Here is a 27,114-nt window from a genome sequence, read left to right as displayed (position 1 = left end):
AACCAGAACCAGAACCAGAACCAGCTCATATGGAGGAACCATCTGCTGAAGACCAGCCGGGTAGAACCAGAGAAGAAACGAGATAAACTAACTTCTGTCATAGACACAAACATGAAGCTGAAGGAAACATGTCACTAGACACTAATTCACTCTAACACGAACCTTCTTTCTCTAAATAACAATCAGTGAATAAATTAGATCTTTACTTGATGTCAGAGTCTTTTGTCTCCAGGTCTCCATCCATGTGTCCCTGGTTCTGGTCCAGATGTAGGTAGAGATCCATCAGAGGCAGCAGCTGGTGCTGTATTATTCTGACCACATGGTGGCGCTGCTGTTCCGAGCAGAGACCAGGTCACGTGGTCGCATCCGGGTCTGATCTGGAAACTGAAAGTGTGAATTCTAACTGCGTCTGAACCACTTCGACGCAGAAACGCGGTACTTTGTTCCGAGGTAAGTTGGTTTTAATGAAGATTCCTAAACTGCAGCTGGAAAATTAAAGGTTTGAATGTGAGGAAGTAAAAATAAACGCAACTGAATAAAGAAAACTGGTGAGATTAGAAACAGGAACTAAAAACGGCCGTTTGAGTCTGAGCAGAACTTCAACATGTTTGATTCTTTAATGCACTGAAACGTTTCGTTCTTTTATTTAGATTTATTTTCTTCATTTAGCACGTTTGAACCTTTTATTTATGTTCTGTGGTTCGTCTCCTAGGACTAGTGTACCTAATAAAGTGGCCAGGGAGTGGCCTCTGCTTATCAGGCCCAAAGTCCAACTCTGAAGTGTCCACAGCACAGAGACACGTCACTGCAGCTGTTTAATCATCATACACAAAGACCAGGACCAGAACCAGAACCAGGACCAGAACGCACGGCGTAGGTTCAGGATGGATCCTCCTTCAGATCATTTGAAGATGAGTGAGTCTCAGTCTGACTCTGATGAAGACGCCAGTGTTGCCAGGAGTCATTGGTCCAGAGAATATCCTCCAGACTTTGGGACGGATCCTAAACCTGCAGGAGACAGGTGAGAGGCTTGAGATTTTTTTTCACGTCAAGTCAACTTTATTCTGACACGAGCAACACGATACAGGATTGAAGTGACGTTCCTCAGAGGCCTGTGACGCCTCAGCTAAACTAGGGCTTTCAGTAATGTAAACAAGAAATGTGCAAACACTGACAATATATAAATAATAAACTTTGCAGACAGTTTATTTTCATGTCTGATCATGGCCGCACAAACACAGGATCCGAACAATCAAATCCCAGCGTCCTCAAGCAACTACTTGCTAATTAGCAACGTTGTAACTTTTTACTATTGATACAGTTTGTTAAATTTGTGCTTCAGATCAAACTAGAAAACATAAATATGGACTAAACACGTCTCCTCCATAGATCGTATAACTTTATAGAACACACTCCTCTACATACATGCATCCAGACATGAGAGACACATGTTATCTTATCACTCTGTGTACTCATTACCTCCTGATTTCTGTTTGGTTTGAAACTGAACTTTTCTTCCTATGACTGTTTAACTTTAACTAGAACCACTGAGCTGGTAGTTTCTGTTACATGTATAGAAGATATTATCTGACTCTGTTAATGTTTCTAAGAATGTCATATAAGCATGTATGACTGTCCTTGGTTTCCTGTCTCATGTCCTTCTTGTCTTTTCTCTTAAGCCTTTATGTCTTTAAGGCGTTTGGAGTTTAACCAGCGGATTAGTTTCATCTGGTTTCATGGATAAATATATCTGGGTATCATCTGCATAGCAATGGAAGTTTATGCCGTGCTTTCTAATAATATTGCCTAAGGGAATGTTTAATTCAATTCAATTAAGTTCAATTCAGTTTTATTTATAAAGCGCCAATAACAACACAAATCGTCTCAAGACGCTTCACAAAAACCAGCCTGAAACCTCCAGAGCAGCCTGAGGGAAAAACTCCCTTTAACAGGAAGAAACCTGGAGCAGAACCAGCTCATATGGAGGAACCATCTGCTGAAGACCAGCCGGGTAGAACCAGAGAAGATAGAGAGAGAAGAAGAACAGGAGAAACAAGATAAACTAACTTCTGTCATAGATACAAACATCAAGCTGAAGGAAACATGTAGGATCTAGTAATATAACACATAGCTGATGATCTGTGACAGTTTGTGAGTATAACAGGAATCATGGGCAGGTTGGTGAATAGTTCATCTAGGTAGGAGTGGACAACTGGAGGAGGACATGAAGACTGGGACAGATGTAGTTTATGGAGCTCCACAGGTCTGATACACAGACTCCAGACCATGAAGACTGGGCTGGTTGATGAGGCCACGGCAGCAGATGTAACTTAGAACTCCACAGGTCAGATATTCAGCCTCCAGACCAGAGATCCTCACAAGAAGATGGAGGGAGAGAGGGAGACACAGTGGTTAGTAAATTATAAGAGATAGAAAATAAAATGATAAGATGTTAGAGGACAAAGAGGAGAGGACATGTCCTCAGTGCATCGTCCCCCTGCAGCCTCGGCCTATAGCAGCATAACTAAGGGATGGTTAAGTCCAGCTCTAACTATAAGCTTTGTCTAAAAGGAAAGTCTTAGTCCTGACCTTAAACGTAGAGACTGTGTCTGCCTCCAGAACCCAAACTGGGAGCTGGTTCCACAGGAGAGGAGCCTGATAGCTGAAGGCTCTACCTCCCATTCTACTTTTAGAACCTCTAGGAACCACAAGCAGACCTGCACTTAGAGATGGTAGTGATCTGTTGGGACAGTATGGTACTATGAGGTCTTTCAAATATGATGGAGCTCGGCCTTTCAGGGCCTTGTATGTAAGGAGGAGGATTTTAAATTCAATTCTAGATTTTAAAGGGAGCCAATGAAGAGAAGCTAACACTGGAGTAATATGATCTCTCTTGCTAATTCCTGTCAGTGCTCTTGCTGCAGCGTTTTGAATCAGTTGGAGGCTTTTTAAAGAGTATTTGGAGCCAGACAGTAACGAGTCACAATAATCCAGCCTGGAAGACACAAATGCATCAACTAGTTTTTCCGCATCTCTCTGAGAAAGGATGTTCCTAATGTTGATGATATTACGAAGGTGAAAGAAAGCAGTCCTGGTCACCTGCTTCATGTGAGAATTAAAGGACATATCCTGGTCAAATATAACACCAAGGTTTTTCACAGTAGTACTGGAGGCCAAGGTAACGCCATCCAACAAAAGCAGGTGATTAGATAATGTGAATAATATTGGTCCTAACACAGAACCCTGAGGAACTCCATAGCCTACTCTGGTATATATAGAAGAATTGTTGTTTACATGGACAAACTGACTCTTGAACATTCATCAACATTATTTTAACCACCTAAAATGACTGAAACCATCCTTGAAAAAGTGATTTGTGTATTTTAGTGTGTAGTCCCGCCTACTAACATGGAGGGGTTGGAACTAATGACCTATACTGCAGCCTCCAGCCACCAGGGGGAGTTCTACTGACTTTGGCTTCACTTTAGAGGAGCTTTTCCTCCATCCGTATATATTCTCCAGTTCTTAAAGCTAGAAGCTGAAATGACTGATATCTTGTTGTTGTCTACAGACTCAGTGAAGACGTGAAGATGATTGAGTCTGACTCTGATGAAGATGCCAGTGTTGCCAGGAGTCATCAATCCAGAGAATATCCTCCAGACTTAAAGATGGATCCTAAACCTCCAGCAGCAAAGTAAGATGATGAGTTTGTTTAGTTGAGTTGATGATCATGTCCATTGGGTCCTTGTTGTGATTCCTGCAGCATCTCAAGGGTTTTAAATGTTCGGGGTCTGTTCAAACATATAAGATGTGTTACTTTTTGTTAAAGATTCATTAGACTTGAAGAAGAGCTGAGGGGGAGTGGCCCTGATGAAGAATCAGCATCTTCCTCGGCCAGTGTTGCCAGGAGTCATCAGTCCAGAGAATATCCTCCAGACTTAAAGATGGATCCTAAACCTGCAGGAGGCAGGTGAGAGAAGGAGTGTTGGTCCCTGATTATGATGGGATGGTGATGATTTAGAGGGAGGATGGTGGAACCAGATCAGAAAGATCCTGATGTTCAGTGGAGGGTTGTCAGGAAGAGATCAGACTTCCAGTTTCTTTCCATATTCACAACTCTGAAGACGAAGGAAACTGTTTTATTGTCTGTGTGGTGGGTTAAATGCTTCCTTTGAAAAGTTCAACCCCTGATGTCAGGTGTGATGGTTATTTGACTACAATGTGATGTTTGCAGAGGTCAGAGGTCATCAGGACGTCAGCGGCGCCAGGACACCAGCAAGGTGAGCATTCAGTATCCTTTAATATTCAGCTCATCTCTGACTCCTTTCAGAGGATCACTGCAGTAACGTGGAGCAAACATTTCATGATCCCTGTCAGGTGTTTGAATCCAAGCTGGTGGATTTCGTGAATCATGCTATGAGAAGAGATAAAGTCCTCTCAGGGAACAGGAGGAGACACCTGGAGGAAGATGGAGACGATGAAACCCGTGAAGCAGCTCTGAAAGTTGCCCTCTCCGTCTTGAGGACCATGAATGAGCATGAACACGCTGACACTCTGGAGAAAAGTAAGAGACTTCATTCTTCTTCATTTTTTTTTTTTTTTTTTTTTTTTTTTTTTTTTTTTTTTTTTGTCTGCATTTGTCTGCATAGTTGAACACCACAGGGTGTCAACATTATATGAGGTTCATGCAGTTATATTCTTGCAGCTGAAAGCTTTACTACTTCAGTGCGTGAGTGTGACCATCACCAGCCCTCCCTGAGAACTGTCCTGTTGAACTTTATTGAGTGTAGTGACCTTGTGTGGCAGGGAGGGCAGTGCTACACCTCAGTGAATAGAGGGGGGGAACAAAGGAAAGAAAAGATGTAGAAGGATGGACAGTGGAGGAGATACATGTGGTGCTAGTAGGAACTAGTGGAGTACAGGGTTCTGTGCTTCCCAAGTCACCTCACTCAAGTATGACTGGGTACAGATGAGAGAGTCCAGGGGGGGTAAGGGTGTCCCAATGGAAGGAGAGAAATCTGCCATAGGGCACGTAGTGACAGAGTGAAAGCGAAAATCCAGCCCTTAATAGCCGGGACACATCAATTCTTTTTGATGTGATCCAGCACGGACTGGCAGGTGACAACACACATGCATGTGGGCATTCCCTAAATATGAGTGAGACCATTATCAGGGCCCAGAGTCAGGTCAGAAGCCCCAGCACCCGAGAACCTCCACCCCAGTGTGGGGCGCATGGGTGACAGGACCAGAGAACCACCGTGGCCACGGGGCACGCTACCCGAGAGACGACCAACACCCCCAGACCGACCAAGCGAGCACAAGTCGGTGCAGGCCAGAGCAGCCCCCCATACCCCTCACACCTCCCAGCCACCGCAGCCCGTCCACCCACCGCCGCCAACACCCCCCCCAAAGACCCCACCCCCCGCCCGCAGGGCAGCCATGGGCACCTCTCCAGCCGAGAGGACCCCCCCAGGAGCCCAGCAAAGCCCCGCAGACGGGCACCGGCCGAGCGCCAAACCAGGGACGGGCCATCCGAGCAGGGGGGCCAAGGTGCCGGCCCCATGCCCCTGGCGCACCCAGGCCAGGGAGACCACGGGAAGAGGGAACCCCCATCCGCCAGGGAGAGACCCCAGCCCCCCATCTCGAAGGGAGAGGGAGAGCACCAAGCCACCACCCGAACCAGTCGATACCGGAACAACCGGGCACCCAAGGGAGCCGCCACGAACCCGTCGCCACGCAGCACCGGGAGACAAAGCCAGGCCAAGAGGACACCAGAGAACCTAGGTAGGTACCCCTACCAACCGCCGTGGGGCCACAGACCGCCAGCCCAAGATCCCCCTGCTAGCGGAGGACCAGGCCCCCCAAGCCATGCCAAGGGATAATGAAAAGTGACAGTGTCCCTATTACTGTGCTTCCTCAGTCCCTGATGAGGAAGCAAGCCCCTACACCGTGACCCTGTGACCCTGGATGTGATGTGGTGCATTAAGACAGGGGGCAAACAGGAGGGTGGGGTGGGTCAGAGGACTGCAGCACACTACTGTCCTGCAGCCTGCCCTGACCCTGACCGATCCTGGGTGGACCCCTAAGGTGAGGTGCATTAAAAACTTGGGATGGGTGTGTGTGGTGTGCCTAGCCTTGGTTGTAATGGGCGACATAGTGTGTGGTGGAGTGTGAGGTGAGTGCAATTTAGGAGGCAGGCAAGTGAGGGCCAAGTCCCCGGCAGCAGGGCCGAGGCGCAACAGCAGCCCATGGGACCCACAGACGGGGCGAGGGCCCCCAGGACTCAGGAAGTCCCCCGACCAGACCCCGCCCCCAGCCCAGAACAGCAACCAGGATGCGACAGACCCCCAGGAAACCCCGAAGAACCAACACCGACCAGCCGAGCAATGGCATCAGCTAACCCCCCATCCACCCCCCGCGGTGGCAGGGGTGCCCCCAAAGGCGGATGGAGACCCCACCCCCCGCAGCCCCCCCAGCCCCAGCGCGACGGAGCGACCGGACATGCCCAGGGTGGTATTCAGGCAGCCCCCCACACCCTCAGGCTCTGACCCCAAGGCGCCGGGCGCGGCCCCGACCACCGGGGCCCCCCGGACCCCAGGAGGGCCCCCCACGACCAGCGAGGGCCCAGCCACCAGCGGAAGGAAGGAGGGGCCGGAGGAGGAGCCGGGCGAAGGGAGGAGGGTGCCGCAGAGGGGAGGGAGAGGAGGGGACAGGGAGCCCGCCAGCCCAGACCGCCAAGGCCCACCAGGAGATCCAGGGAGAGTCGGCCACCGATACACCACGACCCCAGGAAAGTGAGCAAGCGCCGAAGCCACAGGGAACCCCAGGCAAGTCTCCAGCGCCACCCCACGTGGGGGAGAGGGAGGCCAGCCGGGTAAACCGCTTAGGGCCGGAAGTCAACCCAGGGGTGAGAAGGAGTAGGGCACCCCTAATGCATGCTCAAGGTGTTGTGGTCCGGGGATCCTCCTTAGTGAACCTGGATGAAGAGGGCAATAAAATCTTTTCCATAACGACATTCATCACTGTAAGAGAAATATTATTATAGCATTACAGTAGGTGGAACAGAAGTGGCAAAAGCTAGCAGGCAAAGTCAAGATGCAAATTAAGGTTGAGGGAGTCGCAGAGTACAGACCATTTTTTGGCAAACAAAGTCAACTGATTTTTCCGGGTAGCAGATATTTTCTCCAGTGATATATAATCGGAAAGAAGGTTCAACCACTGGGAAATGTTTAGTGACTGTTTGTTCTTCCAGTTCATAAGGATTGTTTTCTTGGCGATGGTGAGAGCTACAAGGACAGATTGTGATAGATGGTGAGGAAGACTGATTGTTTCCAGGTCACCAATGAGGCACAAGTTAGGGGTTAATGGGATTCTGCAGTCCAAAATTGAGGAGAGTTTCTGTGTTACAAGTGACCAGAAGTGCTGTACCGGAGAACAGAGCCAGAGAGCGTGGAAATAAGAATCTGAATAGTTTTGGGTGCATTGCGTACATTTGTCGGATTGGGAGAAGCCCATTCTATACATCTTGTATTGAGTTGTGTGTGATCTGTGGAGTATTTTAAACTGGATCAGCTGTAAATTCGAGTTTTTGGTCATTTTAAATATATTTTGGCAGATCTGAGCCCAGAAATCAAAGTCTGTAGACAGGGAAAGATCGGCTTCCCATTTTGATATTGGTACATGTATTAAATGTGTGGTTGATAGCAGCTTATATATTAAAGAGAGGGTTTTCTTCTTTTTCGGTATGAGTTTTTTAATGTTGGTGACGAATTGTGGTGGCTGTATGCAGTTCTGGAGCACTGGGATTTTCTTTCTGATTGTCTTGGTCACCTGTAGGTATTGGAGGAAGTTTCCATTTCTTATTTCGAACGTATCAAATAAATCTCTGTGATTCATAAGTAAGTTCCCCTGGAAGAGGTGATGGAGGTGGGTTATTCCTTTATGCTTCCAAGTGCTGAGGTGAAGAGGGACTTTGTTATTCACAAAGTCAGGGTTGTGCCAAATTGGGGAGAACCCACAGGGTTCCAGCAGGGATCCTGTGGTCTCTAGACTCTTCCACCAAGCCGACAGGGTGGCGGCAATAATGGGGTTTTGGAAGCAGTTATGACGCTTAAGGGTGATTGTAATGAAGGGCAGGTCCGAAATGCATATGTTGAGGCAGTCGGCCTGTTCTATTTCTAACCACGAATTGTAATCTGCCTCTGGGTTTATCCATTTGGTGATGTATTGCAGCTGATTTGCCAGGTAGTAGTTTGTAAAGTTCGGTGCATCTAGTCCTCCTTCTGATTTATTTTTTTGAAGGGTGGTGAGGCTAATTTTTGTCTGTTTGTTTTTTGAGTAAAATTTGGTGACTGCAGAATCTAGGTTCTGGAACCATTTTGCTGTGGGTTTGAATGGGATCATGGAAAATAAGTAATTAATTCGTGGCAAAATTTTCATTTTGACTGTTGCTATGCGTCCCATCAGAGAGATAGGAAGATTGGTCCAGCGCTTCAGGTCATCACAGATTTTCTTCAGGAGTGGATCGAAGTTCAGTTGCACTAACTCTGACAATTTAGGTGAGATGTTTATGCCCAAGTATTTGATATTACCTATGGAAAAGGGTAGTTGGGGTTTATGGTCTGCAGGATCCCATGCTTTGTCCGTTATTGGTAGTATTGTTGATTTGGACCAGTTGATTGAGTAGTCAGAGAGGGCTGAAAATTTTGAAATACAATTATAAGCTTCCTGTAATGATCTCTGAGGTTGTTGCAAGTAAAGCAAAACATCGTCAGCATATAGATTGATCTTATGTTCAGAGATGGGTGAGTGGATACCCTGGATACTGGAGTTCTGACGTATTGCTGATGCGAGCGGTTCAATAAATATAGCAAACAGTAGGGGAGACAGGGGGCATCCTTGTCTGGTTCCCCTCTGTAAGGTGAAGCTTTGTGATGTGAAACCATTGGTGGTGACTGTGGCCTTAGGTGAATTATACAGTGCAGCAACCCAGTGGATAAATGACTCTCCAAAGCCGAAATTTTGAAGGGTGGCAAAGAGGAAGGCCCAGTTAACTTTATCAAAGGCTTTCTCAGCGTCCAGTGATAAAACAATGGCTTCTGTATTTCTACGCTGGGACATGCTGATCAGGTTAAGGAGCCGTCTAACATTATTTGTAGATTGTCGGCCTTTGATGAAACCTGTTTGGTCATTGAGAATTATTGATGAAATTACTTTCTCTAGTCTAGATGCTAGTGCTTTGGAAATAATTTTGATATCTGTATTAATCAATGACAGAGGGCGATAGCTGGAAGGGAGTGTTGGGTCTTTATCAGGTTTTAAAAGTAATTTAATTGCAGCAGTATTCATTTGGGATCTTATGCAACCTGTGTTTTTGATTTCTGTAACAGACCTTAGGAACAAGGGGCCAGATCTGACCAGAACTGTTTCATAAATTCGGCAGGGAAACCATCCGGCCCAGGAGCTTTGCCCATAGGCATGTTTTCTAAAGCTGTTAATAGTTCTTCCATGGTCAGTGGCGAATCCAATATGTTTCTTTGTTCTGCCGTCAGTTGGGGTAGATTGAGTTTTTTGAGGAAGGCCTGAATGTCGTCAGGATTCGGGTTGGTAGTTGTTGAATATAATTTTTTATAGAAGCTGTAAAAGATATGATTAATTTCCTGTGGTGATTGAGTGTGTTTGCCACTTGAGTCCTGAATTGCATTTATAAGAGATTTTTCTCTGTTGCGTTGGAGTTGATTCGCAAGAAATTTGCCTGATTTATTGCTATTCTCAAAATTTTGGTATCTAAGTTGTTGAAGTACGAATTCTGTTTTTTTGGTCAAGATATTTTCTAATTGTAGTTTCGCATTTTGTAGTTGGGTCCATAATTGTTCATTTGGGTTTGCGGTGTATTGTTCTGTTATTTCTTTAATCTTATCCTCGATGTTTTTTTCTGCTTGTTGGTCCCGTTTTTTCTTGTAAGAGGAGTAAGATATAATTTTGCCTCTGATTACGGCTTTCCCTGTTTCCCAAATCAGAGATGGGGATAAATTTGAGACTTTGAGACTTCATTCTGTCCTAGTACTTCATCTTTGTTAGAGGAATTTACTGTCGCTTTGGTGCATTTCTCAAAACAATTAGTACAAACTGCAAAACCTAGTGGATAACCTGCATCACTTGCTCAAAATGAATAGTTGATTCCTCAAAAGCAAGTATTCATGTCAAAGAAACTGTCTGTGTCGTCAAACTAATGAGTCCTGACACCGTTGTTTATGAACAAGACAGTTGAATGACTTTCTCACGTTTTCATTATGACAGTTTTCCAATGCAAAAAAGTCAGATGTTGGTGACACTACCTGAAAGTGCTCCAGACAGCGCTATACTCTACCTGTACAGCCATAGGAAAACTACAGTACAGTTACACATTACTGTATTTAGAGAGTTAACTGAGTACAAGACACATGTATTTTTCACATATTGCTGCATATGCTCTTTGCAATTCTACAGCAAATATATATATATATATACAGTCACTTATTAAGAACAAATGTAAGAAATAGCATCATGGTAGAACAATATAACAGAACATATGACTGTAAACTGAACATTAATTATTCCTGGACATCCACACATTCATGTCTGTTTGGCCACATATTTTCATCTACATCACAGCGGATGTCTTCCCTTGCAAGGCAATGATGAAAGTATCTCATTGAATGGTGAATCCACCCTCTGCAGGACTCCACTGTGATGTCATCACATGCAGCATCCATGGCTTAGCAGCCATTTGGGCCATTTGGGCATGTGGACGCCGGTCATAAACCTTCCACCTCCAGGCAGAAAGAACCTCTTCCAATGGTTCACACTATGTCGGGCTTGGTTCATATATGTTTGCCAAGTGAGGGTGAAGTTCACCTGAGAGCAACTGTTCAATTTAGGAGACATTTTCAGGAAGAAAATAATAAAGGAATGTATGAAATTAGCTTGACATATTTTGACAACTAGTTCAACAATTATGTATGTAGGGACTCAAGCAATGAAATGAGGACTATTAGTTTTATAGGGAATGACTATTCAGCATTTATAAGTATGTTTCATTTTGACTGACATGACATAAGCAAATGATAATGTTATAAAACAGCAGAGAATTGTATGAAAGTGACTGATACGTGTCCAAAAGCATTTGCAATTTGTTCCAAGGAATAAGAAACTGAAATGATTTGCACAAATGACTCAATGTTGTGGAGGTTGAACTAATAGTTGTGAGAACTTTCATCCTGATCTGAGAAAAGCACCAAAGCGACTGAGAAAAACTGTAAAGAGAAGAAAGCAGATAAGAGGGAACTCAGTACTCCTGGAGCCAGACTGGAGAGGGTCCTGGTAGCTGGAGGCTCTACCCCCCATTCTACTGTAGAACCTCTAGGAACCACAAGTAGACCTGAACTTTGAGAAGATCTGGTCCCATGAGGTCTTTAGGATACGAGGAAGTTTAAACTCTAAACCTTGACCAACGTGATGTCGCTTCTTAAAGAGTCTTTGGAGGCTGGAGACAGTATTGAAGGACAGGAATCCAGCCTGGACCTGGACACTAATGCACCACTATGAGAGCAACAGGACGTCCCTGATGTTGACCGGTCCTGGTCCATTAAAGGACAGATCCAGAGATTAGTTCATGAACCTCTGAGACGTTTAGGACCAGATACAGTGACTTGAGTTTAACCAGCTGATAGATAAATACAGCAGAGTGTCATCTGTATGGAGGTGGACATTGATGATTTCTGATAATATTTCCTGAGGGAATCATGTATAATGTGAAGAGTAGTGGTCCTAGCACAGAACCTTGTGGAACTCCAGAACTAATTTTGGTATAAGTAGGAGAATCATTGTTGTAATCTGACTGACAGGTGGAATTCAAACCTTTAATCAAATATTGTGATGAATCAAATTCCCTGAGGTCTAACAGGACGAGGTCGGAGACAAGTCCATAGTCTGAGGACCTGAGGAGATGGTTTCAGGACGTTTATGAAGAAATGTGGAAAATTTGAAGGAAACGAAACCTTTAAAGCAGCTCTTCTCCGACCTCAACACAACAAAATGTAAAATGTTGTAACAGATTGAATTTTTTAATAATTTCTTTTATTTCTCCTCTGTTAGGTCACTATGGACGAGTCGTCATGTACGAGCGGAAACTAAAACAGCATTTGAAGCAGAAACATACATTTTGGATGGAACAGTTTAATCAGCAGCCTGTGCCCCTGAAACAGATTTATACAACACTTTATCTGATAGAGGGAGGCAGAGGACAGGTCAACGAAGAACATGAAGTCAGACAGATTGAGGCAGCATTCAACAGACGGACGTCTTCAGAAACTCTGATCAGATCTGAGGAAATCTTCAAGCCCTTAACCAAACAAACTGGTCCAATCAGAACAGTGCTCACCAAGGGGATCGCTGGCATCGGCAAAACCGTGTTAACTCTGAAGTTCATGCTGGACTGGTCAGAGGAGAAGGCTCATCAAGACATCCACATCATGTCTTCACTTCCATTCAAGGAGCTGAATTTCCTCAGAGGTCAAAGTTTAAGTTTGATGGAGCTCCTGCATTACTTCTTTCCAGGCCTGAAAGAATCCAAAATCAAAGACCTGAACCAGTACAAAGTTCTGTTAATACTGGACGGTCTCGATGAATCCAGACTCCATCTGGATTTTGAAGGATGTGTGAGATGTCATGATGCTACCGAGCCCCACCCAGTGGATGTGCTGCTGACTAACCTCATTGCTAGAAGGCTGCTACCGAACGCTATTCTGTGGATAACAACCCGACCTGCTGCAGCCCACGGCATCCCTCCACAGTACATTGACCGGGAGACGGAGATACGAGGCTTCAACAACCACCAGAAGGAGCAGTACTTCCTCAAGAAAATTGATAATGAAACTTTGGCCAAAAGAGTGATTGCAAACATCAGGTCAACAAGAAGTCTGTACATCATGTGCCACGTGCCTGTGTTTTGCTGGATTTCCTCCATTGTCCTGGGAGAAATATGTGCCAAAGCCGGAGGAGGAAAACTGCCCAAAACTTTGACTCAGATGTACATCCACTTTGTGACATATCAAACCACTAAGAAGACCTTAAGGCACCGTGAAAAGCAACAGCTGGGCTCTCAAGTAAATAACACGATGATAATGTCTCTCGGAAAGTTGGCCTACCAGCAGCTGGAGAAAGGCAACCTCATCTTCTACGAGGAGGATCTTAGAGAGTGTGGTATTGATGTCAAACAAGCATGTGTCTATTCAGGATTGTGCACTGAAGTCTTTAAAGAAGAGTTTTGGTTCAATCACAAAGTCTACAGCTTCGTACATTTGTCAATCCAAGAGTTTCTTGCAGCTTTATACGTCCATGTGATGCACAAGGTTGAGAATTTAAATCTGATGATTGAAAATCCTGAACAGACCAAGAGAACCGAGCCTCTGTCCAGACTTCACCAAGCTGCAGTGGACAGAGCCTTAAAAAGTGACAACGGTCACCTGGATCTCTTCCTGCGATTCCTCCTCGGACTCTCTATGGAGTCCAGTCAGGGTCTGCTCAGAGCTCTGAGTATACAACTAGAAACCTGTGATTCACAAAGTCACAAGGAAACCGTCGACTACATCAAGGAGAAAATTAATCAGAGTCTTCCTCCAGAGAAGTACGTCAACCTGTTCCACTGTCTGAATGAGTTGAACGACCACTCTCTAGTGGACGACATCCAGAGCTGCTTGGACTCAGACCGAGAGTCGGTGATGGACGAGTGCTCTGCTGCTGGGTGGGCGGCTCTGGTCTTTGTGTTGCTGACGTCACCAGAGAAACCAGAAGAGATTCACCTCAGGAAATACTCCAGAACACAAGAAGGCCTCAAAAAGCTCCTTCCAGCCATCAAAGCTTCCAGATCAGCGATGTATGGATCTTTTATGATTTTCATGGAATTCTTTTTTAACAATTTTACCCGAATGTCTGCAACACAATCTTTAATCCTACACTAACTTTGTCTTTGTGTCTGTCAGGTTGAATGATTGCGATCTTACTGAGGACTCTTGTCAGATGTTGTCCACCACTCTCAGCTCCAGCCGCAATGAGCTGAAACATTTAAACCTGAGTGACAACGTGTTAAAAGACTCAGGAATCAAACTTCTCTGCCACGGACTCCTGAACCCCGACTGCAGACTGCAGACGCTGAGGTGAGCTTTACTGCAGTATTCTTACTGATTATCATGTCGTCAAATACGCAGCATCCCACATTTGTGTGATGTAAACAGTAAATTCAACTATATTTGTTGGAAGAGCACCCAGCAGTATGGCGCCCTGCGTGAGGCATAGTACTACGTCATTTGTTAATTACTGTTGTTTCTGTGTTTTGCTTAATACAAAAACCTTGTAATCAATGAAAGGTAGAAGATTTGTCTCCTACAGGAACAGACATCCTGCTGTACGTACAAATAAGTGCACTGTGGTGGAAATGTATGAACTCAACAGATCTAACGAGAGAAATCCCCCTTAATAGCGTTTCACCGAGAACAGACTGTTGGTGTTGCTGTTAACCAGTCACTGGGTGAGCTAGCATCCATCACATCCACGTTATTTGTCTCTTCAGACTGAACCGTTGCAGTCTCACTGAGAGATGCTGTGAAGACCTGGCTTCAGTTCTGGGCTGTAACTCTTCGCATCTTCAGGAGCTGGATCTGAGTGACAACGACATTGGAGACTCAGGAGTGAAGCGTCTCTGCACCGGACTGAGAAATGTCAGCTGTAAACTGGAAGTCCTCAGGTATCACCCTCAGAAAACTCTCACACGGCTGACAGTAGTAACCAGACTGATCTGGGTGCTTCATCTGGTACCAGTGAGTGTTTAATTAGCTTGGCATCCTTAGCTCTATAGCTGCATGGATGGAAGTGAAGCTTCAACATGTCTGAGACCAAACGTTTGTCTAAAGTTTGTCTGGACTTCACCTCTAAAGATGCAACAAGGAGGAAACACCTGGAATTAGATCCAACATCTGACCACACATAGCATTAGCATTAGCATTAGCATTTTATTAAAAGACCAGACATGTAGTGTCTGTGATGCCTGACAGACCCCACGACTCTGGTTCATTGAGATCAGGATTCATTTCTTAGTCTTAGTTGTACTTATATTATTTAAATATATAAAATATTCTGTTTAACGTCACTAAACGCTGTTTCTAAAGAACCAGTTTGACTCCGGTATCAGATAAAACCAGACCCAGACCCAGAACCAGACCCAGAACCAGAACCAGAACCAGACCCAGAACCAGACCCAGACCCAGACCCAGGACCAGACCATGTAATTGAAGCAGAGGCTGAGTCCAGTAACCATTGACTTTTATCTTCTTATTTTGTCTCCTTAGTGACGTCCTGTCTGTGATGTCTCTGCCTGGATCTATTGTCCTCTTATATGTCTCATCATGTTTCTGTGTTTCCTGCTAGGGACTGTGCATGCTAATTAGCATTGTTGCTATAATCCATCATATTTCCGTCTGCTGCTGCCTGAGTAAAAGATGTTCATTGAAGTGCACTGTCCCTATCACATGAGTAAATAAACGAGTGGATGTCTGAGTAGTGAAGGATGTAAGGAGCAGTAGAGGTTGACGTCCGTCTGTCCGTCACAGGTTGTCGTTCTGCAGTATCACAGAGGGAAGCTGTGGTTATTTGGCCTCAGCAGTGAAGTCGAACCCGTCCCACCTGAGTGAACTGGACCTGAGCTACAACCACCTGGGGAGTCTGGACTGAGGCTCATCTCTGGAGCTCTGGAGGAAGCTCAGTGTGAATTCACTAAACTCAGGTAGAGAAGGTCTTAATCTTTCAGCAGCATCTTCCTGATTGTGACCTCTCTGACAGACGGTGTCTCTATCTGTCCTCAGAGTCCACCACAACGCTCAACACTGGTTTAAACCGGGACTGAGGCAGCGTGAGTACTGAATGTGTTGAGTGTGAACCAGCGGTGTCCACCCGTCTAACTCCTGACTTCTTCTCTTCAGACGGACGTGAGCTTACGTTGGATCCTAACACGGCTCACAGACTCCTCGTCCTTTCTGAAGACAACCGGCGGGTTAGCTGGGAGAGAGAGCAGCCGTATCCAGACCATCCAGACCGCTTCGACTACTGGGCCCAGGTTCTGATCCGGCAGGGCCTGACCGGCCGCTGTTACTGGGAGGTGGAGTGGGATGGAAACTGGGCCGGGATCGGAGTCACCTACAAGAGTATCAGGCGCAAAGGGCCCAGCAATGACTGTGTGATGGGATACAACCAGGTCTCATGGAGTCTGCACTGTTCTGTCCACGGCTACCACGCCTACCACAACTTCAAGAGCATCGTCCTCCAGGTCCCTCTGGCTGGTTCTCGTAGACTGGCGGTCTACCTGGACTGGGAGGCAGGCATCCTGTCCTTCTACAGAGTTTCTGGAGGGTCTCTGACTCACCTGCACACCTTCAATGCCGCCTTCACTGAACCCCTGTACCCAGTGTTCAGGGTCTGGGGGGAGGGCTGCACTCTGAGGCTGGTGTGAGACCCGGGTCCAGACCTCCATCGAGTCTGAGGCTGGTGTGAGACCCGGGTCCAGACCTCCATCGAGTCTGAGGCTGGTGTGAGACCCGGGTCCAGACCTCCATCGAGTCTGAGGCTGGTGTGAGACCCGGGTCCAGACCTCCATCGAGTCTCTCTGATCACATGACCACCAGTGAGGTTCAGTCTAGTTCCAGGTAGATTAGTTCAGGGCCCACGTCCATCCCAGGTTGACCTGAAGGACATGTAAGACGCCAGAATAGAGCAGAGGACAAACTTCACCCACTGGACCAGATCCCTGTAGAGGACCACTGCGTATGTTGGACACAGGCTCTGAGACGATTGTGACGACATAGACAGTCGAAACGCGTCCCGTCTTCATCATCATTCATCCCAAAGATAAGGAAGAGCAGACCAGAACCAAGGCCAAGAGTCTTATAAATATTTAGGGACAATCTTTGACTCCAGCTATAGTCCAGCACCTACATGGAGTGTGTTGTCTAAAGGGGGCAGCAGAGGAACCACTTGTTCAGGAAGTTGAACTTAATGGATCAGAACCAGCTGACACAGTCTGGTGAAAGTCAGTGCGTTTACATGCACGTGAAGTGTTTATTATTATGTTTATTATATCACGTAATAGATCAACCAGAAATCGGGCCGTATTAACGTGGTATTAACCCGCTGAAAAGACACGTGTCGCCCCCTAGTGTGGAGGAGGAGAACAGTTATTAGATTCTCTTGCGCTGCATGTAAACTGGGACCAGGACTGTAGACAAAGCTCCATTAAACTCTGCATGTAAACGCACTGAGTGTTGCTCCAGGATCACGAGAGTCCAGCTGTGACTGGACCTCAGTGTGGAAGAGAATCATCCCCATCACATCCTTGCTGGCAGATTAGTGTTGATGCCCTCAGGGTGGCGCTGTTATGCCCCCTAGAGGAAAACAACGGCTATGCCAACTGTCTGTTTGACTGATGAATAACAGCTTTTCACAGCACGATGTCAGATACATTTATACCAACATATTCATCATGATTCAAGTATTAAACTATGTACAGAGAAAAGAGTCTCAGTTATTTATGAACTTCTATTTGATGTGTTCATTTAGTTTAGTCTGTGCTTTTATAAACACACATGTTCAAATATAAAACTCACAAATAGAAAATGCTGAAGGGTTGGAGATTCTGTGGAGAACAAAGTTTCTGATTGAACTCTCGCTCTTATCATCAGTTTATTGAAGGTTCGTGGTTTATTTTATTAAGTGTAACAACGTCTATTTGTTGATCAGTGATCAAAGATGGAGGGGGCGGGGCTAAATGTGGCGATGGACAGGAACAGTGGTCACGTGATTGGTTTTAATGAAGGTCTGTTAAAATGAACTCGTTAACATTAATTAAACGTGTCTCAGTTTGTCCAAGTAGCGTTAGCGTTAGCACCAGCTGACCCGGTAGTGACAGGCAGCAGAACCAACCCATAAAGATGGAAGACCCTAAACAGATTTCCAGTCCAGCTCTGGGTCCTGGTCTCTGAAGACTCTGCAGTGGTTGGGTGTCTTAGAGACGGACACTGATCGGAGCTATTTCATGTAGAGGAATGAGCTATTAGACATTACACATATAATCCTCAATAATTAGAGAAGAGGAAGAAAGAAGAGACAAAGTGACACAACACAACTGTTAAGAAGAGTGTCTTTATTTAACGTCTGGTAAAAGGAGAGGAAGCTTGGCCTCCTCTGATCAGAGACCTGGTCCCAGACAAACCAGTTCCTCCTGAACATGGACCGACTTCATGAGGAGGAGGAGGACACCATCCAGGACCTGGAGGTGGAAGTAGTGGACAATACAAGTACCTGTGAGTCCACATGGACCACAGACTGGTCTGGAGGGACGGGAAGGACTGAGTAGAACTGGTCGGCCCAGAGGCCAGAGAGGGAGGCACTGCTCTCAGTCACTTCTATGTTCTTTGTATTGTTCTATTCTTTGTTATCGTTGCTTAAAAATATCTTATACTTCCACGGGGACAAATAGTTTTTCTGAATGTGAGTCTGGATTCATCCTCCAGCCAATCAGAGCAGAGCTCACTGGGCGGTGAACAGGAAGTAAAGGACATCTTTAATGTGAACGCTGCAGGTCTCTGAGGGTCTGGTCCAGGCTTCGGTTCGTCAGCAGGTCTCAGAGTTCACAACAAGAGGCTCAGTGAAAACTTTGACTCTTTATTTTAAAACAGTGAAACATTTGTGTATTTACAGAAGCGCTGCTCATCCAGTCTGGTCTACATTACTTCAGCTTTTCTCCAGTAAAACTGTCGGAAACTGAAGCTCTTTGCTGCCTCTTTTCCAGAAAAGGAAACTTACCTGGACGAGCAACATGAAGAACCTGGTTCAGGTTCAGCCGGCTAGCTGCCTGTTCTGCTGTGGGACGAGTCCCGTTGGACTGGTCCAGACCTGGACCACAGAACATAAACATCCCAACATGTTGGTCTGTCCTGGTTCTGCAGATCTGCACAGAGTCTTCAGCCTGGTTCTAAAGTCTGATCAGAGACGTGAGAGGAGACGAACAACCTCCTCAGACGTCATCTTTGTCCTCTCCCTGTCATTGGCTGTCGCTCTCTCCCAGTAGCCAATAGGTGGTCATCTTTCCTTTGCCCTTGATGTCGATGTTTCCTCTCAGCTCCAGCTGGAAGCAGTTGAACTCCTGCAGGACATCGCGAGTCGCCGCCGACACGTGGATCTTCAGCGCTGACAACAAAAGCACAAAGGTTCCTCATGACGTCCTGAGACTCAGCCCATCACAGTACAGCACTTATCATGTATTTACATCATTTACATTAAAACTGCAGCTGATGTTCAGTCAGTGACCTGGAAACTAAAAACTGACAGATCAGATCTGGTCTAAGACACATGTGACCTCATTCCTTTGGTTGGTGTGAACACACAGAGTCCTGGTCCCATTAAAGACCAGTGACCCTCTGAGGATGGACGCTTCAGGGTTCAGGTCTAATCTGAGTCTTTGTCTCTAAAATAAATTAGATCTTATCATGTCAGAGTCTTTCCATCTGGTTCTAAATCTGGATCGTGTCTCCATGTCACCAACCATGTGTCCCTGGTTCTGGTCCAGTGGGAGGTAGAGATCCATTAAATATTCTACATCTGATTCATGAATAACTGAAGATGTTGGATGTGAAGAGGGTCTGGACTAGTCCGGGTTCTCACCTTCCCCGGTGGACTCCATCCGTGATGACGTGTTGACGGTGTCACCAAACAAACAGTAACGTGGCATCTTCAGACCAACCACTCCAGCACAAACCGGACCTGCAGGTTTAATAAAGAAAACTTTTACTGCTGGTTGTGACTGAAGCCGAGGAGAAAAACAACTGTAGTTCTAGACAGATTGAAGACGACTGTTCCCCTCCACAGGAGTGGTCCACCAACAAACATCACACCATCATAGTGGGAGAGGAACCAGAGGAACCCAGGGGAACTTCTAAGCAGCTAAAGGCCTCTCTCACATTGGCTGATGTTCATGTTGATGAATCCACTCAACAACCAAAGACACTGCTCTCTGTCCACAAAGAACATGTGGGACAATGTTTAGTGGACAGATGAGACCAGAGTAGAATAGTTTGGTTTAAATGTTTGGAGATGAACCAACACTGCATTCCAGCATCAGAACCTCATCCCTCCATGAAACATGGGGGCGCTAATGTCCTGGTTTGGGCCTGTTCTGCTGCATCTGCTCATCATTGATGGACCAATGAACTGTGAATTCTACCAGTGAACTCTAAAAGAAAATGTCAGGACATGAGTCCATGAGCTGAATGTGAAGAGAAACTGGGTCATGGAGGAAGACAAGGAGCCCAAGAACACCAGTGGTTCTCCAGAAGAACCAGATGTGGTTCTGATCTGAATGGGATCAGATTAGACCCTGATCAGCTGTTAACAGGAATATTTAGTCTGAAGGACTCACAGACTCACACACTGGACACAAGGACTCAACAACACGATCAACACTGGAGCAGTTTAGCCTCATTTTACTCTGTTTTTAGTGTGTTTTATGAATAAATGTAGAAACAGTAGCAATAACTTTTTAGCAGCTCTGCATGTAGAAAAAAATCTTATTTGGTTTGATTGGGGTAATGTTAGGGTTGAGGGACAGTAAACAGATGTTAATCTATATCATATTTACTCTTGTACGTCTGGTAATTATTCTCAGAATAAATGTAGAAATGTCGGAGCCATCTTACTGAATTTGAAAGTTTATTTTTTGTTTTAAACTAAGGTTGTAATTGATTATTATTGAGAAGATTTAAGTAACTGAAATGTAGATGGGCAGAACTGAATGTGAGGTACTGTGTGAGGATGAATGGTTGTGGTGGGGGTGTAGGACCGTGTGGTGGGGGGGCCTCACCGCTGTGAATCCCTATCCTCAGTTTCAGCTGCTGCTCCGGTCGGTGGCGGATCTTGAACGTCCGGACGGCGTCCAGCAGAGCCAGGGCCATGCGTCCGATCTCTCTGCCGTGCAGCTTCCCGTTCCTCACCGGCAGCCCCGACACCACCATGTAGGCATCGCCGATGGTCTCCACCTGGGGGCGCCACAGGACACCAGGTCACACCATAGACTGTAGATCCAAAATGACCAACCACTTCCTCCCATTGGTTAAAGTGACCAAAACTCAACGTCATCAGCATTAAACCACCTGGATGTAACTGAGCTCATAGTCCAGCGCCTCCTGGTGGATCATTAGTTCAACGAGGTCTTTAAGACCAACTGATGCAATGAGCAGCTTCTCATTTCTCCAACAACCATGTGTAAAGACACAGAAGATGTTAGTCTGGTGGAGGAGATGTTAGTCTGGTGGAGAAGATGTTAGTCTGGTGGAGGAGATGTTAGTCTGGTGGAGGAGATGTTAGTCTGGAGGAGAAGATGTTAGTCTGGTGGAGGAGATGTTAGTCTGGTGGAGGAGATGTTAGTCTGGTGGAGGAGATGTTAGTCTGGTGGAGAAGGGTCAAATCATTGGCTGCATCAAGCAGAGGAAACATCTAGAAACTACTGAAACTGTCTTAAGACCTTTATTCCAGACTGGAAGGACAGTGGAGAACCATGGTCTACCAGGAAGAAATAAATCCTGATTGATGGAGAAACGTGTGGAAGAAAAGCAGCAGTAGAACTCAGGGCTGTGTTTAATAGTGGAAGGAAGAGCATTTCACATCATGGACAATGTGAAGGGAAGGAGGTCATGAGGTCTGAGGAGTCCAGACCTGAACCCAGAGAGAAGGTTTGGGATGAGCTGGAGACTCAGACTCTGACATCATCAACACAAGATCTGAACTAAAAACGCTGGATGGAAGAAACCTGGAGACACTGGAGGAGCTTCTGATTGAACCAATGGAGTCAAAGCTGGAGGAGCTCCGCCCACAGACTAGAGGGGAGGAGCTCCGCCCACAGACTAGAGGGGAGGAGCTCCGCCCACTGACTAGAGGGGAGGAGCTTCTTATCACCCACCAGGGGGAGCCGTCCTGGCATCCTCTGGTGCTTCAGTAGTTAATTATCTCCTTATTCTGGAGGAGGTTCTTTATTTGCTGCTGATTAGATTTTCTCAATGAGGAGTTTCTGTTCTGGTTCCTGCTGTTTGATCTCCTTCTATCAATAAACTCTAATCTCATCAACTCTTCAAGATGTTTGTGTGTTTGAAGTGCAGGACAGAATTAATTATTCACGGCAGCAGAGAGAGGATCAAACCTTGTAAACATCAAAGTTGTCGATGATGGCGTCGAAACAGGTGTAGAGGTCGTTGAGCAGAGTCACCACCTGCAGACGGAGGAAAAAAACATGAACAACAAGTACGTCCTCATCCTCAAACCACCATGAACCAACAGAGACAAACAAACCTAAATCAGGTTTAACAGCTCCTCAGAGTCACCTCCGTCTGCTTCAATAACACTCAGCTAGTTAGAGCTGCTATTAGCTGGGAGGAGAGGCTAATCCTGAATCAGCTGATCAGTTGGTCTACACTGTATTTGTTCCAGACCGTCATATGTTGGAGATATCGCTGCCTCTGCCTCTGGTTCTGGTTCTGGTTCTGGTTCTCTGACGTTGCAAATCGCTCCAGAAAGTTGAACCAACCTGAAGAAGAAACTCCAGCAAGTGTTTTGAACACAAGCAGAGGAGACTCTGAGGAAGCTGAAATCTGTTTTTCTATTTGTTTGGTGCTGGTCATCAGGGAGCTTTAGAGGTGTGTGCTTCATGCTAAGCTAGGCTAACAGGTAGACTGGCCTCCATGGGTGTACTCTCTGCAGAGATGGCGGTGAAGCCCACGATGTCGCTGAAGTAGATGGTGACTGAGTCGAAGGCTTCGGCCTGAACCGTCTCTCCTCGCTTCAGCTGCTCCGCCACCGAGCTAAGACACAAACGCAGTCCCACTGTAGTACAAGTACCTGCTATAGCAGCAGCAGCAGTAGTATTTTATGCAGTATAGTTACTGGGGTAGTATCTGGTAGAGCAGCAGCAGTAGTATTTTATGCAGTATAGTTACTGGGGTAGTATCTGGTAGAGCAGCAGCAGTAGTATTTTATGCAGTATAGTTACTGGGGTAGTATCTGGTAGAGCAGCAGTAGTAGTAGTATTTTATGCAGTATAGTTACTGGGGTAATATCTGGTAGAGCAGCAGCAGTAGTATTTTATGCAGTATAGTTACTGGGGTAGTATCTGGTAGAGCAGCAGTAGTAGTAGTATTTTATGCAGTATAGTTACTGGGGTAGTATCTGGTAGAGCAGCAGTAGTAGTAGTATTTTATGCAGTATAGTTACTGGGGTAGTATCTGGTAGAGCAGCAGTAGTAGTAGTATTTCATGCAGTATAGTTACTGGGGTAGTATCTGGTAGAGCAGCAGTAGTAGTAGTATTTTATGCAGTATAGTTACTGGGGTAGTATCTGGTAGAGCAGCAGTAGTAGTAGTATTTCATGCAGTATAGTTACTGGGGTAGTATCTGGTAGAGCAGCAGTAGTAGTAGTATTTCATGCAGTATAGTTACTGGGGTAGTATCTGGTAGAGCAGGGCCTCCGCCTTGCGTTTCTCCTCGTGATAAGCCTGAGTCCGTTCCTCCACCAGCTCCTCCAGGTTGTTGGCGTATTGCTCCATGCGGGACAGCAGGTTGTCCAGGATGTTGGTTCTCGACTCCCTGAACAAAGTCACATTTCCACCCAGTGATCAGTGTCAGTAACAAGCAAACAGGACATAAAGATGGCCGACACCTGTCCAGAACTGTCCACTACTCAAGTCAACTCAAATCAAATCAACTTTATTTATGTAGCACCTTTCATACAAATGACCTGCAGCCCAAGGTGCTTTACACATAGAACAACATATTCATAAAACAAGCCCATATATATATATATATGTATATGCTGGATAGGCCAATAAAATCATTAAATACATAAATAAACTGAATAAATGTAGTGTTAGTCCAGCGTATAGAAACCAAGCTAAAACAGGTTGGCTAAAAGCTAAATTAAAGAGGTGGGTCTTCAGTCTCTTTTAAAAAATATCAACGCTCTGTGCAGCCCTGACGTCCTCCGGCTATGACCATATGACCAACAGTATTCTCTCACCACACTATGGTCTCCAGGTTTAATGTGACGTCTCTAACAGCTCCAGCTCTTCCCTCAGGTTTAACAGTGACCATATCAGTGAGGTCAGACCCTGACGCTGGAGGAGGAGGCCTGGCTCACAGTCTTCATCTAATTCATCCCACAGGGGTTCTATGGGCTGGAGGTCAGGACTCTGTGCTTCCTCATCCAGGTCTTTATGGACCTCACGTGGAGCAGGAAGGGGCCTCCACACCATAATGGTGTGATGGAGGAGCAGCACTGGTCCCTCCAGAGAACGTCTCCACTGCTCTAGAGTCCAGCGGTGCTGCATCCCACGCTCTGCATCCCACGCTCTGCATCCCACGCTCTGCATCCCACGCTCTGCATCCAACACTCTGCATCCCACGCTCTGCATCCCACGCTCTGCATGGACCGTGGTGATGTTTGGCTGGGATGCAGCTGCTGGGCCATGGAAACCCGTTCATGAAGCTCCTGGGGCTAATCTGAAGCTACACATCAAGTCTGGAGACTCTCTGTGACACCACTATGACGACCCCCTCTCCTTCCTTCAGCACCACTCTGATATGTAATATTGGCTCATTTTAGTCTAATGCTCCTGTTTCATGTGTCTCTTCGTCTACTTTCACGATATGTAAAAAAACTTTTAAAACTTAAAACTTTTGAGCAGCTCTGTACAGGATGTCTTCCTAGTTATGAAATTTGATATGAGATTTAACTTGCTCCAGGTAACTGAAGGTCGTATACAAGAAACAACCTCTTCGGTCTCTTTCTGTTGCTCCAACATGATGAACTTGAGACTGAATAAAACATATAAATGAAGGTCCTTCCTCCTGTTATTGCTATTGACCAGTCTGGGTTTATAAAAGGTATATTCTGCACTTGCTGACTCTTGTCCCGGTTGTTCCTCTCTGTTCAGCTCTGATGCTGTGGTTTATATGTATTAAATGGATCCAGACCAACTTTCATTTTACTTTTATTTGCTGTAGCTATGGAACCTCTAGCTGCAGCTATTAGACATGATACTAACATCCAAGGTATTGTTCTGAATAACTGGGAGCATGTATACTATATACTGACGATGTTGTAGTGTTTTTAAATTCTCCAAGTCACTAATACAACAACTAATACTCACTTATTACGGCTCTTTCTCTGGATATAAAATGAATGTTTCCCAAATCGAGGTTATGCCTCTTGTAGTGCATCCAGGGTAGAGCCTGACCTCTCACACCTCCTGATCCAGGTGTAAACCAGGCAGAGAATCGTGACCTGGGACGGTGGTGTGGTCTAACTCTGTCTCCTGGGACACAGACACCTGGTGAATCCAGATAAATGAACGGACAGAAGGATTCCTGAGGTCTCACTTGTTCTGTTTGCGCAGCAGCACCCGGATGTGGTTGAACTCGGGCCTCTCGGTCGGCTCCTCGGCCCAGCAGCGCTGCATCAGCTGACCCAGCTCAGGGCTGTGGCTCTGTGGATCAATGGTCGGCCTCAGACAGGGCCACTCGCCCAGAGTCACCCGGTCCACGATCTCTGCAGGAAACAGAAGCCGGAATATAACCTCACAGCCTGCAGCATCATGGGAGTGGCAGTACTGGCACTAGTACTAAACGGTTCTTTGAGGTGTAGGTCAACGGGTCACAAATATTTCACAAGAGAATTTTTTCATTTGAAGAAGCCTTTATTCACATTTCCACTTACCTTGATAGACTTTAATTAGGCAGCTGTACAGTAACTAGCGTATTCACTTACAAGGGAGGGTCCCTCACTGTAACTGTAACTGAGACTTGCTGAGATGAAACTACAGGTGTCAGTCTGAAAAACAAAGAGCTGCGGCCCAGGTGGGTGTATATAGACCCTTTCACATCGACCCACGACCACCTGGGTTTTTCGCTCCATCGCATCAATCGATCCAGGATTTTATTGGATTTTTATATTTTTTTCGCTCTGACGCTGATATATCTGCCTGTTACGTTCTGAACTTACTGTAGAAGCTCCGATGGGGACATCAAGGGGTAATAACCTATAAGTAACGACAACTCCAGACTTTCTCCATTTGTTTTAGAGCAAAGAATTAATAAAATATCATTTACAAAAGGATCCTTTAATAGGAATGAAACAGTGGATAAACTGGGAATAGAATTATTTCCATGGACCACATTAGAGCCTGTGGTGGGCTGCTTTTGGCCCGCGGGCCGTATGTTTGACACCTGCGCTTTAAATAAAGTGATGTCCTTTTCTTTGTACCTTTGGGGCTGAGTGGGTCTCCGTCCAGGTGGAAGACTCCTCGTCGCAGCGCCACCTCCTGGAGGATGATTCCAAAGCTGTAGACGTCCCCTCTCTGGGTCCCCTGAGGAGGAGGACTCTCCATCCTGAGCAGCTCCGGGGCCATCCACAACCTCTCTGCACACATCACAGTCACAACCGGCTCTCATTTAAAGGCACATGCTCATGATGATCCAAAACTCCTCAGAACCAAACAAGCTACTCGGATGAGTCACAAAATGTCTTCAGGAAACTCTACGAGTCCAGTTGTCTTTCTTTAAACACCTGGTGGATTACATGCACGTTTCCTCCCAGAGTCTAAACACCTTCAACACAGTTTATCACAGATCTCATCCTCATCGCTGCAGCCTGTACGCCGGGCTGGTCGGTCTGCAGGTTTATTCACTGCTACACTTACATTCACAGAACTATTCTTGGTCTTCCTCCATCGTACGACTGGATCCACATTTCACAAAAAGCACTGGTAACTATTCTTGGAGGTCACAGGACATGTTACTGCTCTCTGGTCCTAAAGTTAGAGCAGAAAAGCTAAAACTGGAACATGTAGATGTCAAATGATCCAAAACGTGAGGAGCGGGTCTCATTCGATGGTTTTAAATCCAGAGTTTGATTGAAAGGGAAATTAAATGCACACATGTTGCTCCGTGTACTGTGAACTGCGAATGCTAATACTTGTCAATAGTTTCTATA

The 27,114-nt window shown here is 45.9% G+C and overlaps 2 protein-coding genes across 4 annotated transcripts in view; one reads left to right on the top strand and one right to left on the bottom strand.

Annotated features, from left to right (window-relative positions):
- The first annotated feature begins 356 nt into the window (after nt 1-356).
- Nucleotides 357-17,601, top strand: LOC125016708 (NACHT, LRR and PYD domains-containing protein 3-like). Its single transcript, XM_047599357.1, is given in 13 exon segments — nt 357-450; nt 713-1,021; nt 3,572-3,694; nt 3,830-3,970; nt 4,235-4,280; nt 4,378-4,564; nt 12,136-13,915; nt 14,022-14,195; nt 14,609-14,782; nt 15,645-15,748; nt 15,751-15,817; nt 15,897-15,943; nt 16,014-17,601. Coding segments are annotated over 12 exon segments (3,507 nt in total). The 5' UTR covers nt 357-450; nt 713-884; the 3' UTR covers nt 16,541-17,601.
- Nucleotides 17,602-18,206: 605 nt separating this feature from the next.
- The window catches only part of LOC125016709 (atrial natriuretic peptide receptor 1-like), a 40,752-nt gene continuing 31,844 nt past the window's right edge, over nt 18,207-27,114 (bottom strand). For all 3 annotated transcript variants that reach the window (XM_047599359.1, XM_047599358.1, XM_047599360.1), the window contains exons 15-22: nt 26,386-26,541; nt 25,503-25,671; nt 23,565-23,711; nt 22,808-22,931; nt 22,274-22,342; nt 20,942-21,116; nt 19,747-19,845; nt 18,207-19,272 (exon numbers count right to left, since the gene is read on the bottom strand). In XM_047599359.1, coding sequence (XP_047455315.1) covers nt 19,127-19,272; nt 19,747-19,845; nt 20,942-21,116; nt 22,274-22,342; nt 22,808-22,931; nt 23,565-23,711; nt 25,503-25,671; nt 26,386-26,541 — 1,085 coding nt within the window. In that variant the 3' untranslated portion in view covers nt 18,207-19,126. The remainder of the gene's footprint in view (nt 19,273-19,746; nt 19,846-20,941; nt 21,117-22,273; nt 22,343-22,807; nt 22,932-23,564; nt 23,712-25,502; nt 25,672-26,385; nt 26,542-27,114) is intronic.

Source organism: Mugil cephalus, chromosome 11 (genome assembly GCF_022458985.1).
Source record: "Mugil cephalus isolate CIBA_MC_2020 chromosome 11, CIBA_Mcephalus_1.1, whole genome shotgun sequence".
NCBI lineage: Eukaryota > Metazoa > Chordata > Actinopteri > Mugiliformes > Mugilidae > Mugil > Mugil cephalus.
Note: the sequence above shows the minus strand (reverse complement) of the source record. Positions and strands in the feature narration are given on the sequence as shown.